This window comes from Camponotus floridanus, unplaced genomic scaffold (genome assembly GCF_003227725.1).
Source record: "Camponotus floridanus strain SB8 unplaced genomic scaffold, Cflo_v7.5 scaffold9, whole genome shotgun sequence".
In the NCBI taxonomy this organism is placed as follows: domain Eukaryota; kingdom Metazoa; phylum Arthropoda; class Insecta; order Hymenoptera; family Formicidae; genus Camponotus; species Camponotus floridanus.
This window is the reverse complement of record NW_020229860.1, coordinates 758,115-774,458: the sequence shown is the minus strand read 5'-3', so window position 1 is coordinate 774,458 and position 16,344 is coordinate 758,115. Positions and strand designations below refer to the sequence as shown.

Below are 16,344 nucleotides of genomic sequence, written 5' to 3'. Positions count from 1 at the left end.
TCGATAAATAGAGCGATTGTCTAGACGGCAATGCAATGAATGATAACAAATACATAATTTCTCAATTGTGATGTTCCATTATCTTGATAAGGTACATGAGACGTTACATAAGACAAATATAATCCAAATCATTGTGATATCAACTTCATGATTTACGGCATCCAATTTGTTGCTACTGACGATTCGCTTGATAATGTATCGTCAATATAAAAATCTTTCTATAAGAAATATTTTACAATATATATAATAACATTCTTTATCTTTTATTAGAGATAAATTGTATTTTTCAGTACTGTACTAATTATTTGATAATCGTTAACTTAAAAACTCTTTTTCTAACTAATCATTAATTAGACCATAGCTCAAAATAAACTGATAAGAACCTTTGAAGATATTTATATTAGATTTTGTATATTATGCTTTTTTTATCTGATATAACTTCGTGCTATGAAGTTATATCGATGTTGACAACTTGACTATTGAAAACACTTTTCGTCACATCATTCGGAATTATCGATTATATATAACTATATACATACCGACTTGCTGCCAGCTCTTGTTTGCTTTCTTAAGTGCTCTCAAAGTAGTCTTAAAGTAACTGTCATTTTGCGTTGCTTTCAGGAGTAAAGAGCCAGATTATAAAAGCGTCAGATATGATAGAAAGCTCTTGAGTTTGTAAAGAATTTTTTTGATAGAAAAAATGCTTATTTTATTATTGACATATAATAATATTATTAATAATTACTATCGATAATTTATAAAATGTATAAATTATGAATTCGTTGTTCAAATCGTTAAATTATGTTAAAGGAATGGTAATTACAAAATTTTAAATAATATGAAAAATATATGATAATAATATTTAATGCATTTATTAATGAGGAAAAAATGTTGTGATTCTACTAATGAATAAAATTATAAGTTTTTATATGTAAACATATTTTACATTTTAAGATATCGCAAATTACTTAGATTTATAAAATATTATGTGGGATTACTTTGGAATTACAAGACCTAAAAGATATTAAATATTAATATAAGATCAGAAAATTTATTTTTAAATATATTTATATATACAATGGAATAAAAATCAGATGTTTTTGAATTTTAATTAAACAAAAATGTTAACATGAATGATTTGCAATATAAAAAAATTGGAAATATATTATATTTATATTTTCTGAGAGAAAATTTTATTATTGTATTTACTTATTATTATATTATATTTATTTTTATGTTGAGATCATATATATATATATATGATCTCAACATAAAAATAAATAAATAAATAAATATATATATATATATATATATATATATATATATATATTCTATATTATTTAAAAATAATTCTTTTTTGAATCTTTTTTTTTATTTTTTATATGTTTTAAAACACAATTTTTATTCCAATTAACTGATGTAGCTTACATAGAAATATAAAAAAATGTTTTCAAATGCAAAATGGAATTATTTTATAATTGACAATAAAATTAATATCTATTTAAATCAGTTACATTTTTTTCTCATAGAAGAAAGCTAGCATTACTATGTTCTCCTTACACATCCGAAAAAATGAAAGAGAGCATTATTCGCTCCAGTTAAGTAGAAACCATAACTCAAGAACAAATATTATGCTAATGCGACAGAATTGCAGCGCAACGGTAGCCATTGCCATGAAACGGAAACAGAAATCGTGTTACGTACGTTGCTGGAAATAGTAACTCATCCTAGTCACCGAAGGAGAACGTGCGTGTTAGCTTTCTCCAAGGAGTACAAGATCAGGCAAAAGTCGAGCAAGGTGATATAATTGCGTGATTACGTATTCGAAGATTCTGCAATCTTGTGTCTCATCTGATAGAACAAAAAGTTGGATATATGCATATCCTTTATATATGAAATTACTTTTGATACAATTTGCAATTAGTACTGTTTCAACTAATGCTAGATATTGAACGAAGTGACTTTGATATTTTTCTTTGATTATATTTGCAAATATAAATAAAATTAAAATAAAATATTTAAATATATGAAAAAAGCATACATCAAAATAATATTCGAGATATAAATATGAAAACATTAAAATTAGAATAAAAATTAGAATAAAAATATAAAATTTGATGTTATATATAGATATAATACAAAACGTGTCACGTGATATTATTTATAATTAGTTGTCTGCATCATCTTTAACATTTTAGCATTATAATATATTCAAATTTATAAAAATCTTGTATAAATTGGATGTTGTTTTATTGTTTAATGGAAAAAAATTTGCACGTCAAATTTCTAATAAGACCGAGTAATAATTATAAGCCTTATAATAATGAGCTGCTACTGTATAGAAAGAGCATTATACTACTATAAATTGCTAGTTTTTACGCTTAAATTTTATTTAATCACAATGCATAACATATTTTATCACAGTACATAAATGAAATCGTTTTCCAAAATTGGTTTGGAAATATATAATTCGCAGTTCATACTATTCATGTAAATATGTTCATCATAGCATCATAGGATTCAGCTATTTAGCAAGACTTTCATACATGCGTCTGCATGATGATGTCATGCAATCGTGGCTTCCGGCATCCGCTCTCTGATAATTATTCGTTTACCATACCCGCCTTAGACCATGATAACCTATGTATTTTCTTTGCAAATAAATCGCTATTTTAATTACATCATCACTAGTAAATCAAACAATGATAATTAACTACAAATTGTTGAGACATAACTACAAATACAAAATATATTTATATATTTATTGTATACATATTTTTAAATTTTCTAACTTCAATAAATTAATGTGAATAGAATCTATGCCGTAGTCGTCTTTGCAAAAAATTTTTGACAAACAAATTACAATTATACACATAGATACATATAAAGATGTTACATATTTTAAATATATATATTCACCAAAAGAAACAAAAAAATTTAGACATATGTCCAAAAATATTTACGGAGTTGTAAAGCCTTATATGATTGTGTTTCTACAGCAAATGCTCTATATGTGTCCAGCTTTTTACACAATATTCAGTCCTTCTTTTCGAAATCCTTTTTTCGAAAAATTGTTCAGTGTTTCTATGAAACACATGTTCTTTCGAGAATTTCTGATTTCTCATAAATCTACTGATAGACATTTACGTTGTCGTAATATTTCACATTATTGTTTGACTTTCTTTGGTTTCTAAAAATCCCCACCAAAATTTTCAAAAGAACATGTGTTTTTCTGTATTGAAAAATTAAATACTGTGTAGAAGTAGCTGGATATCGCATTTTATATAGAGAATTTGCTGTAGAAACAACGATCAAGATCTCGCCGCTCCGTAAATATTAATTTTTATACTTATATTAATTAGAAGTTTTTTACTTATTTTAGTGATTATTATTTACCGCCAAAATCTGTGATGCTTTTTTTTAATTGAAATGTATATGAATATTGTATATGAAAATATCTAAATCAATTCTTAAATCATAAAACTAAATTTTTTCAGTGTTTAAATTTTTTTTGTTCAATTTTTTAATTCTTTTTATACACTGTGTACTATTTAATTATCTTGTGTAAATTGCTGTGATTTTTTGCGTTACACTCTGCGTGTGTAGGATTGAGAAAACAGAACCTCTATGCAGACGGATTTTAAAGTAGTATACTGCTTTTTTTGTGTTACAGGCCTCCATGGATTTGCCACCGGACAAGGCAAAACTTTTGAAGCAGTATGACAATGAGAAGAAGTGGGATATTATATGTGACCAAGTGAGTACATATATTTAAAATAATTTTCGACACATATACAATATACAAATCCTTGTAAAAATCCTTAATCCATGTACAAATTCTTATAAAAAGAGTAGAAATAAATAAGAGTAGAATTAAAATTGATATAATTAATACAATCTTTATTGAAGAGAAAAACGTTATAATAAAGATTAGTTTATTGGATATTAATAATTTAAATAGAATAAAAAGTGATACTTCACGCTGATATAAGCTTACAATATACGCTTTATACTAATATAATATGCTAATATAAGAGGGCTTCTAAATATTTCTACATAATTTTAATTAATTTTATTACTTTTATTTTATTTTTAAAAAGTTAAGGAAAGTTAGAAGCAATACTTATCGGAAACTACTTATTAATCTGTTATCTATAAAAATTAAATTAATAAAATTTAATCGTATATGATCCCGAGCTCGCAAAAGTAATCATACAGTTTAAATTGCGGCGAATTGAACGGCAAATGACATAATTGATTTTTTTATCTCAATTTTTAATTCCAATATTCAGTAATATGGATGCAGGTTCACAGCTTGTACTTATTTTATCTTTTATCTTTTTATCTGTTTCAATATTTTTATTAACTCATTATTTCAAACTAAGGAAAATATTATGTAACATTTCTCATTATAATTTTTTATTCTTACATTGAAATAAATTTAATTATAATTTAAAAATTAATACACATAATAAATTTTTATAAATTGTGAATTATCTACAACATTATTTTTATATAATTATTCCAAAAAGAAAGTAAAATCTTAAAAAATATTAAAATTTTAAATAATATTAATAAATATCACAAATATTTTTATTAATCATTTGAATAATTTTGCTCTTGATAGTTAAACATTGAATAACAATCAAGAAAATGCAGTAATATTTTTAAATCTCTATGAAGATTACTGTAAATTATTTTTATGATACTAAGAAAACACAAAATACTATTATATTTATTTTTTTATTAAATATTTTTTATTCAATATTTATTAAATATAAGTTTTAGAAACTTTAGTTTTAACGTGTTACAAGAATTTAATAGGTATAGTGAAGCACGTGTCATTTATTTATTACATTGCTTTTTTTATTTAATGTTATTATAGAAGTAACAAAATTTTTTCTCTTTACACATCCGTTTTAATTGAAGTTTATTTGGATTGTATGAATCATTCTTATATACATTGTGGTCTTTTGCTATTTAACGATATATATATATCGTTAAATAGCAAATATATATATATGAATGAATATCTTGTGAAAAGACAAACGCATCTTGCTAAAGTAGAAATAGTTCATGGGTCATGGATGGTTCGTCTGGATGTATGTTTGAACTGGCCTGTAGGGCATATGTGTAACACGAGACGGATGTAATGCAAGCCGTGCTTATTATACGATACGGGTCGCAAAAAATATACAACATCCCTTCTCGCGATGCATGTATTCGTAGTGTTTTCTTCTCTAAATATAACTGTTAAGACCGCCGCAGATTAATGCAAATTAGGCAAACCAATTTTCGAGAATCTTCGAAACAACAATTCTTATCTTATATTAATTAATATACGAACATAAGTCGATTTGGCGAATGTATGTCAAATCTCCAAAGAAATTTTAAGTTTCTCTTGATATTTTTTTTTTAATAGCCGCAAAAATATCAATTGAAACAAAAGTATAAAACAAAGTTAATTTGCTAATATAAAAAATTAAAAAAATTATTATACTTAAATATTCGAAATATTTACAGGAAAGAGTACAGGCTAAGGATCCACCGTCTCATTATTTGACAAAGTTACGCACGTATCTGGATCCCAAAGCATCACGAAGCCATCGAGTATGTTGTTTTATTTTTTTCAATATTTTATTTTATTTCTTTTTTTCTCGAATATCGCAATATGTTTCGATCGCGTATACAGAATGAATCAGATAATTATTATAAATCAATATTTCTTAGTTGAAATGAAATACCGAAAAATTGTTTATTAATATTTTTATAATTATAAGTAGTACATTGCTTGTGACATTCAAAATTTGTCTAGGTGAAATAGCATTTTAGACATTTAAAATTTAGATCATTTTTTTCTTTAAATATGGAATTTTTAAATATATTTAAATCAATTCGTTCACGTGCCTCAACCAAAGTACCAGTTTCTCGATATCTTATTCAATTAAAAAATATTGATCTATAACAATTTACGTGACGATTTTTATCTAATATATATTTATATAATATAGATAATAGATTTATATTGATTTTTTCGGAGATAAAAAAATAATATAAAAATATATCCGTATTATTTAGTTGCTTTAGTTATATAACTTGTTACTATATGTGTGAAATATCAGAATGTGCAGATCACGTTTAGTATGAAATATAACAAATATGATTTAAATATTTTAATTTATATTTAACACACACATATCTACTGATATTTCACAATATAGCATGTGATGAGAATCAAATAATACGGATAGTTTTTTCTTTATCTTTTTTTTGGACACAATAATTATTATATTACATTACATCTCGCTCGCAAGAGGTTTTCTATTAAACCGATACTAATGATTACACAGTCGTATCGTTTTCTTACATTCTTCCAGAAAAGGAAAATGGTTGGAGAATCTACATCGACCCAAGTATTACGAGATTTGGAAATATCTTTACGCACAAATCACATTGAGTAAGCGAATTTAATAATCGTTCAGTCATCGTCATTATAATTATTCATCATTCATCTGTCATTTCAATTATTTTATCAAAAGTCTTGAAAATATATCTATTAATCGTATTAATTACGACATTTCTACTTTTTCTTTAGACTATTTTTCGGATGAATAGTATCAAATAAATATATATGTATTATGATCTCCAACTAAATTTTTGAAAACACTTGAAAAGAACTTTTAACATATTTAGAATGAGAAAGAAAAAGAAAATTGAAATTGTGATACGTCCACTTTCTATTTTATGCTACGTAATTATGTAATCACGTTAATCACGCCAATCAGGTTAACCATTAATCACGATAATTGATAGATAATTGTACTAATATGATTAGAGTTCGTTCATTCGTGCTCTCATCCTTTCGAAAGGCTGTATTCTGAGCTGAATAGTGTTATAGATGGGTAAGAGAGTTCTTGGACGAGGAAAATCAAGGCTTAGATGCCTTGATAGACTACCTCAGCTTCAGGCTACTGATGATGCGGCATGAGCAACGGCTCTTGGAATCTCACACAAGTTCTGAGGAAAAATTACAAACCGGTAAGAAGTCGATTAGAAAACTAAAAAAGATACAAATAGGAGAACCTATCTTAACTTATTAAATAAACATAATAAATTAAATATGCATTAATCCACCAAAAACAATAATATATATGAGATGTCGATTTCTAATAAACTAGAATAGAAGTGGATGTTTTTACTTGTAAGCCACGTTTATTTAAAAAAATAATATATTGCTTCGTTTAAATAATAAAATATCTTTGAATAACAGAATAAAATATTTTTGAGTAAAAGATTATAATTATCATAAAAAGGATATAGAAATACATAAAAATTACTATAATGTGCATAATATATTTATAATTAAGTTTCTTTAAATTATTTTTTTATAACAATCTTTATTGTAATTAAAAAATAATTAATAACAATGTAATTGATATAGCAAGCACCGGTGATACCTCAACGTTAAACAACGGATGCTTGAGGCCGCCTCTCCACGACCTTAAAGACAGTCCCGGTGTCAAAAGAAGATCCCGACATGTCGCACGCTTAAATATGGGTGAAGCAAAGGACGACATTCATGTTTGCATACTGTGCATGCGTGCCATCATGAATAATAAGGTGAATATCAAATCTGGAGCACACATAGACAATTGTTTGAAATTTAATTCTGCACTCCAGAAAACGAAAGACAACGACTCCAAAATTATCATTAACATATTATGTAGTTCGGAAAGTAAATTCTATAAATTATTCTATAAATTAAAATTATTATAATTTTATATAATATATTTGCATTATATATATTGTAGATAAAATTTATAATATACATACATGTATTATGCTACGTCGCACACGTGTGTACGTAATAAGATATATATTTGCACTGATCTTTTATAGTACGGATTTAACATGGTTATTCAACACAGAGAAGCTATCAATTGCATTGCATTAAGCTTAATCCATAAAAGTCTGAGGTGAGTCATGTATTGTCTATTATCTATTATTGTCTCGTATGTCTCAGAGAGTCAGATAGAAAGTGCTGCAAACCCGTGCAAAGCAATATCTACGACAATTTTTTATTTTATTCATTTACTTCATATTCAAATTAATGCAATGCTTTTAATAATCATATAGAAGATTAAAAACAATCTTTTTATGCATTATCTCTTCTCTCTTTTTATTCTCAATAATCAAGTTCATTCTAACATATAATGTTCTAATATTATAATGTATCTCTTTTAGAACGAAAGCTCTAGTATTAGAGCTCCTTGCGGCAATCTGTTTGGTAAAGGGTGGCCATGAAATTATTTTGTCAGCATTCGATAATTTTAAAGAAGTCTGCTCGGAGAGGAGAAGATTCACGACACTCATGGCGTATTTCACCCAGTACGATAGCTTTCATATAGAATTTATGGTCGCCTGCATGCAGTTTGTCAATATTGTTGTACATTCGGTCGAAGACATGAACTTCAGGGTACATTTGCAATACGAGTTTACAAAACTTGGATTGGATGAATACCTCGAGAAACTCAGACATACGGAGAGCGAAGATTTGCAGGTGAGTAAATTGAATATTTTGTGCTATAAAAACGCTGATAATTGGCATAATAAATGAATATGTATATATATTTCGAATCGTATAAATTTATTCGATTAATTTCAATTAATTTTATAAAAAAAATAGATAAAGCAAAGCAATGTTATGACTCTGTTTTGTTCGTTATTTGAAAATAATGACAGTTAATCGAGATGCTTCACTTTTTTAGGTTCAAATCTCGGCTTATCTGGATAACGTATTTGACGTAGCTGCCTTAATGGAGGACAGTGAAACAAAGACTGCAGCATTAGAGAAAGTAGCGGAATTAGAAGATGAACTTGGTCATGTAAGCGATATAGCTTTGTCTATACTATGATATGACGTATCAAAAAGAAAAATAAACCATGAAATATAAATGCAAAATTGTAACTTGTAATAATATAATACATAAATTTTTCAATTTTATAGTTTTGTGTTTAAAATGCGCTAGGTTATACAAGCTTAGTCCATTTTCAATTTAAAATGTATTATATTATATAATAAAAAATAATAATATATAATAATATATAATAATTTTATTAAAATGTACAAATTATATTAAAGTATGCATTAATATTAATATAATTCGTTATAATATATTGTTATAATAATGTTATTATAGTTATTATTATAATATTATTCATATACTATAAAATTTTATATTCATATTAATTTGTTATTGATATATTTCTTACAACAGGCGCACGATCGTATGACAGAATTAGAAAGAGAATCGTTGGCGAAATTGGCGGAGCTGGAGACCGAATTAGGCGCATTAAAAGTAGAATACGCCGACGCTTTGGAAGCGCGTAGATTAGTAGAAGAGGAACTTACAGCTTTGAAGAGACAGAGGCAAGATTCCGCCCGAAGGCAAAGCGTTCTGGAAAATAAAATTATCGAATTGGAAAGTCTCACGGATACGCTTACGAAAGGCTCATCAGGTACTTTATTCTCCAGCTCAAACTATAGTCAAGTATATGTATTTTTAACATTTTTATATATCTTTAATATTTTTACTTCCTGTACTTTTTAACAATTTCTATGTTGTTTTCCCACTATTTTACATATACTATTGCATATATAAGATGAAGATATCTTCATTTTGACATCTTTATTTTGTATAAGTACGATTTTGTTAAGAGAAGATCAAAATATTAAAAATACAAAAGTTTGCTTGCATTTGTATATAATTATTGCGATAAAATCAAGTTGCAGTAAACCACAAAAAAGATCCCTGGTGCATTCTTATTAATCTTTCAGTCGCTAGTCTACGAAACGGTATCGCAACGAGTCCTCTAAGTAATTCGAATGACATCACATCTGAGATATTTACCTCGACACCATCACCGATATTGGATCAAGCGCCTCCACCGACTCCTGCACCGCCACCTCCACCTCCGCCGCCGTGTCCACCACCGCCTCCTATGGCGCCATTTTCTCCAGGAGATCATAAATTACCGCCACCTGTTCCTATACCTCCACCACCCGCCGGCATGATGCAAGCGCCCGATGGAGCGATGACTATTAAACGAAAAGTCTGTAATTTGTTAATAATACATTTAACTGCCATTTCCCCAGATTATTGATATTTTTCCAGATCATTGCTTTAATTTACTATAATTGCACTCAATCCAGGTTCAAACAAAGTACAAACTTCCTACGCTTAATTGGATTGCTTTGAAACCTAATCAAGTGCGAGGTACTATCTTCAATGAATTGGATGACGACCGTCTACATAATTACATCGACTTCTCTGATTTTGAAGAGCGATTTAAAATCGGCATGAGTGGCCACGTGGCCAATGGTAGTAGCGAGATTGATGGACTTCAAAGCTTTCCTAGTAAACGATTCAAGAAACCTGAAAATGTATCACTTTTGGAACACACGCGATTGCGAAATATTGGTAAGTAATAAACTTTATTTGTTGACGCGTAACAAGTTTATCGTAATTTTCCCGTTTTCTTTTTGCTTTAGCCATATCGCGTCGCAAAATGGAAATGCCAGTGGAGAAAGTAATAATGGCGGTAAATGCTCTTGACTTGAAAGTCCTTTCGCTTGAAAATGTGGAATTGTTGCAACGTATGGTACCTACAGACCAAGAAGTACGTCCTCGATACAAAAATATTGTTATTATTTAAAAAAAACTCGTTTTATAATATTAATAAATAACATATCTTTTCAGATAAAGGCTTACCGTGAATATATCATAGAAAAGAAAAACGTCAATTTGTTGACGGAAGAAGATAAATTTTTGATGCAGCTAGGTAAAGTAGAAAGGATATCTACCAAGCTGTCAATTATGAACTACATAGGAAACTTTTTCGACAATTTACACCTCATTACGCCACAAATACATGCTGTGATATCCGCGTCCAGTTCGGTTAAGAGCTCAAAAAAATTAAGAGCAGTATTAGAAATTATTCTTGCCTTTGGTAACTACTTAAACAGTAGCAAACGAGGCCCTGCGTACGGCTTCAAATTACAAAGTTTAGATACATTATTGGATACAAAATCGACTGATAAAAGGATGTGCCTTTTGCATTATATTGTTGCCACAATACGAGTCAAGTTCCCAGAACTGATCAATTTTGAATCGGAATTGATGTACATCGACAAAGCTGCAACAGGTATGCTGCTTTCTTTTGTATAATATTTAATAATATTAATCTTAAAATTCAATTGTTAAAAAAGAACATTAATTTGAAGCATTATTATAATGTGAAACGAATGACATTAGATTCGATTCTAATAGAAATTAAAATTTGTACTAGAAATTTGTACTCAAGAAAAATGTGGTAGATTATAAAGAAGAATTTTTTGCTAATTAAAAAGTTAATAATGTATATGATGTAGAAATAAATTAGTGAAATTTTTGATATAAACTTTGATTCCACATTTATTTGTTATTCAATTTGTGCATATTTATATCGAGAAATTGTGTATTAATTACAGTTTCGTTAGAAAATATAACAACCGATGTTCACGAGCTGGAAAAAGGCATGGATCTTGTGCGAAAAGAATACGAATTGCGCGGCAAAGAAAAGCACAATACAGTATTGCGCGATTTCTTAAATAATTCTGAAGAAAAATTACGTCGTTTGAAGCTTGACGCACGCACTGCTGGTGAAGCTTTCCGAGAATGTGTCGAATTCTTTGGAGAAAGTCCAAGACAAGCTGATGCTAATACCTTTTTCTCACTCCTTGTTAGATTCGCGAGAGCATTTAAGGTGCGTCAATCATCTTTAGATATTGAAATTTTTAACTTGTATTACGTTGAATCATAATTCTGTCAAAAACACAATAATACATATTGAATAATAAAACATTGTATGAATTTGTAGGCAGCGGATCAAGAAAATGAACAGCGTCGCAGGTTAGAGGCTGCTGCAGCAGAAGCTTTAAATACTTCAGAAGAAATTATAAAACGTAATAAATTGAATCAGAAGAAACAACAGGTATGTCGCACGTCTTTAATGCTTTATTGTTATGTATACAAACGTAGATTAGAATTGGCAAATGAAATCAATGCAAGAGAGGGTATTTATTTTCTTAAATCTTTATAGCATGCTATATTTAAAATACGAATTCGAAAAACATTTTATTTCAATGTGTGTATTTCCTTTGTATGCTTCGAGCACTTTTTTATATATAATTGTAAAATTTTTAGATATAATACAATTTTTATTTATAATTATATAATTATAAAAATTACATATTGTTCTTATCTTTTAACATAAAGAATATTTTCTAAAACACATTCGTAAGGAAAAGAAATTATATCATTTCTCACTTTTAAAGTCATAATTTAACATAGTTGTAAAAAATAGGAGCTTCTGATATTATATTTCTTTTTAGGCAGATTATCTTATTTTGCACATGTTAAATTTATTCAAATTGTTTGAGATTTGATATATTTATTTTACAAATTTCTTCATATTTCTCTCTAGTATATTTACAAATTTCTTCATGTTTCTTTAAAGCAGGAAAAATTTTAAATGTATATATTGTATATATTATTATTATTATTATTATTATTATTATTATTATTATTGTTATTGTTGTTATTATTATTTTCATTATCATTTAACTTTCCAAATATCTTATTGGGATTATGTATATACGTATATATTACTCTATCATTTTTTTAGATAATTTTTATAAAATTGCTTACTGATAGTTTGTATCATAACTATAGTAATTATATTTTCTGTTAAAGTCATTGTATATTGTATCATTTATTCATATTTTTGTGCTTCTCTCCTACAACATCAATGCTACACATTCATTTAAAATACTCATCACACGTTACATAATCACAACTAACTTATATCCAAAAAAATTAATGAATAATGTTCTTATATATAATAGTAAAAAAAAATATAAAAAATTGTAAAAAAAAAACAAAAACATTTTATATATATAACTGCTGAATAATATATAAATTAATATATATATAAATTAATCGATATAAATCTATATAATTTGTTTGTTTTTAGGAATTAATTTATTTTATCACAAAAAAATTTCTAAACTATGCTTACTCTTTCTTAGGTTTTATCAGTTTTTTGCATGGATATTTTTTTATTTTTTATTAAATGAAAGCTACATGTATATTTTAATAACATTATTACTTATATATACTTTTATATATACACACCTTCATAAACTCTCTTTTATTAAAAATAATAAATTTAAAATAACAAGAAGTGTTATTTATATTTTATATTTAAATTACGTTACTATATAAATGATATTTATAGTTTCGTATATTCTTAAAAGTTATAATCTTAATTCATTAAAAAAAATCTTATTAGAAATTATAAATTACAAATATTTTCATGTATGTATATTTAAATTCGCGATATCTCTATAAAAACTGAAATTGCTTTGAGTATAAAGAAATAAATTCAGAAAATATTTATTTTCCTGCATGTTGTGAAATAGCATGACATGTGTTACAGGGATTATCAACGATTACATCGATTCTGATAATTTCACGAGTGGCTTTTTAGCAATTTCATTCCTTAAGCACTATACATCTCATGAATATCTGTTTTCTTATTTGTTACATATTTATTTGGATTTAAAGTCACCGAAATTTTGCTGTAACTCGAACAAGAGTCTGTTACACCGCCATCTTAATGAACTGGAGCTCAGAACGTAACAAATGTATAAACAATTCACAACATGTAAGTTTGTCTTTACTCACTTTCTCTCCTATTGACATATAATTTTTAATATCTGTACACATTGCATTATATAAAACACGTAGAATATTCACTTTTGAAAGTTGTGAAAAGTTTTTTTCTTATTTTAAATGCAATAGAATCTCGATATTCTAAAATCATTGAAACAGAACTACTATTCTGCTATTCTGGCTATCCTTCATAATATCCATTTTATTCTAATGCCACATATGCAAAATATTGTTACACTACCTTCCACTTGCTTTTCCTTTCTACGCATGATCATGTTAGTTATATATGTGACAAATGTGTCTAGTGGGAAAGCAATATAAAAGGGAATTCCAATTTATAGAAATTCACCTAATCTCCAGAATAGCAGAGTTTTATATAAAGACTTATATAAATCTCTTTTATGTCTCTGTATATATATTTTGTAATATATTGGAGATATATCTTGTGCACTAAAGAATAAATTGAAAGATAATATAAAAAAAGAATTTATATTTTTAAATCTGAGACTTGAAAGTGAAGAAACAATTGGAGAGAATAACCCAAGTAAAAATTTTTAATATAATTATATACATATTATATCGTGGATAATATTTGGATAGTTATCATTCAATTGTAAATAAAGGAATTAAATCTCTTCGAAGCTAACAAGTTAAATCTATTATTTTTTTCTAATATTTTAGACAAAGAGAAATATTTTTTTTATACCAAAATAATATTTGTCTAAAATTAAATGAAGCTTCAAGATAATATCAGTCATTCATTTTTTTAAATTTAACTATATTGCCTTGGCAGTTTCTAAACAGAAAATATTTTAATAAAATTATACTTTCTTCTTAAAATTCCATAAAATAAAAAATAAAGTATCGAATTCAAGCTTTGTTGACAAAACTATTGATACCATTGATAATTGACACTCTATACATATATGTTTTACATAAACTCATATTTTTTACATTACATCTATACTAACAACAATGCATCAAAATATGCATTAGCATGTTTTAGCTCGCATTGATGTTGCTTGAGAGAATTCTTCCATCATCACTTTCCTCTTTTGCTATCATCGTGTAAAACTTCATGTATGATAAGATATATAAATGACTAATAGAATCTACATAAATATAAATAAAAAGTTAATATGATAGATTTCTTTGTAAAATACTTAAGATTAGGTAAAATTTTTAATTAATTTTACATTTCAATTTTCAATAAATAAATATATATTGTATATATATGTATATATGTAAGTTTAATATATTAATATTATTTTACATAACAGTAAAACTGTGACTCTTGTGAGTAATATATGTCATGTATTTTAAATATCTTCTGTAATGTTTCCATTGTGTATTGTCAGGATGCCGTTATAAACGAATTGAAGAACAAAACCCGATTGGTGCAAGAGAAGAAGCTATTGCAGCAGGATGAGGTATATAACGGTGCTCTGGAGGATATTCTTCTCGGCCTCAGATCCGAACCGTATCGCAGAGCGGATGCTGTGAGACGTAGTCAACGACGACGTATCGATAATCATAGACTATCGCGCACTGCCGAAGAGCTTGAACTCTAATTTTTTGCATTTCTAATCCATCCGCACCTCTCAAAGTGCTTCAATTTTATCGAACGAATAATGCCTTGTAATTTGATGAATTTACAGAACTAAAGTCTCATTGTAATTTAGCTTTACATAAAAAAACGACAAGAGAAATTAACAAAGAGAACATCGATATATAATTTGAGAATATACTTTTGAAAATATTAACGCGCGCATGCATAACTAGATAATATGTGTATTGCATAGACTTGATATTTTCCCAATTTTTGGAGAGCTTTTTACTTGTATGCTCTGTTATGAGTATATAAATCCACAACCGAAGAATATCAATCAATTCAGTACGTCCAATTAGGATTAACTTTGTGCACAAGTTGCTTAGTGGTGCTGAAAGTTCGCAATTGTCATAGACTCGAAATTTACTTATACATCTTTAAAATGTAAATTTTCCGAATGGCGGTATTAATTATTATTAATTATTGCCGAGTGGTAGATTAGAAATGTTAGAAAATGCTTGATATTTAATGATCTATGCATAGTTGATACATGACTCTCGTAATTAAAGACATATAAACATTTTCTCAAGATAGCATAATATTAATTAAGAGATATACTTCTTTACATTTCTATGCAATTCCTTTTAATGTTGTTCCAGATATTTACATTTGTGAATTTTTACGTATATCAATTATATATAATTATTTTTGTTTTCCTTTGTTCCATAAAGCGTATAAAATTGTTTAATTAAATTTAATTGTTGATTGTTATACATGTTGAAAATATTTATAATTCAATTCTATAAATATGTATTCATTAAATTAATTATTTACATATCTAATTATCCTATAATTGCTTAATGTCAAATGGATAAAATCATTTAATTTTTAACATAAGTTTGTGTGTAGACTCGGGTCTAGAGCACAACCGCAGATTTTTATAAATTTATGACACATATATCTGTGGACATTCCAACGAAACGTGCACTAAGCTGGGAAAACTGTTGCAGAATATATAAA

The 16,344-nt window shown here is 27.0% G+C and overlaps 1 protein-coding gene across 3 annotated transcripts in view; it reads left to right on the top strand.

Annotated features, from left to right (window-relative positions):
- LOC105259281 (formin-like protein CG32138) overlaps window positions 1-16,019 on the top strand; it is a 46,952-nt gene extending 30,933 nt beyond the window's left edge. Inside the window, exons 2-18 of one of the 3 annotated variants that reach the window (XM_011271139.3) lie at window positions 3,674-3,757; window positions 5,524-5,610; window positions 6,351-6,457; window positions 6,899-7,038; window positions 7,442-7,620; window positions 7,900-7,976; window positions 8,245-8,560; window positions 8,769-8,885; window positions 9,279-9,519; window positions 9,839-10,113; window positions 10,214-10,481; window positions 10,553-10,680; window positions 10,761-11,205; window positions 11,531-11,805; window positions 11,920-12,033; window positions 13,668-13,767; window positions 15,134-15,322. In XM_011271139.3, the coding sequence (XP_011269441.1) occupies window positions 3,674-3,757; window positions 5,524-5,610; window positions 6,351-6,457; window positions 6,899-7,038; window positions 7,442-7,620; window positions 7,900-7,976; window positions 8,245-8,560; window positions 8,769-8,885; window positions 9,279-9,519; window positions 9,839-10,113; window positions 10,214-10,481; window positions 10,553-10,680; window positions 10,761-11,205; window positions 11,531-11,805; window positions 11,920-12,033; window positions 13,668-13,742 (2,928 nt within the window). In that variant the 3' untranslated portion in view covers window positions 13,743-13,767; window positions 15,134-15,322. Of the gene's footprint in view, window positions 1-3,673; window positions 3,758-5,523; window positions 5,611-6,350; window positions 6,458-6,898; window positions 7,039-7,441; window positions 7,621-7,899; window positions 7,977-8,244; window positions 8,561-8,768; window positions 8,886-9,278; window positions 9,520-9,838; window positions 10,114-10,213; window positions 10,482-10,552; window positions 10,681-10,760; window positions 11,206-11,530; window positions 11,806-11,919; window positions 12,034-13,667; window positions 13,768-15,133 lie in introns of all 3 variants that reach the window. The other 2 variants (XM_011271137.3, XM_011271138.3) reach the window with 2 other exon arrangements.
- The last annotated feature ends 325 nt before the right edge of the window (window positions 16,020-16,344 follow it).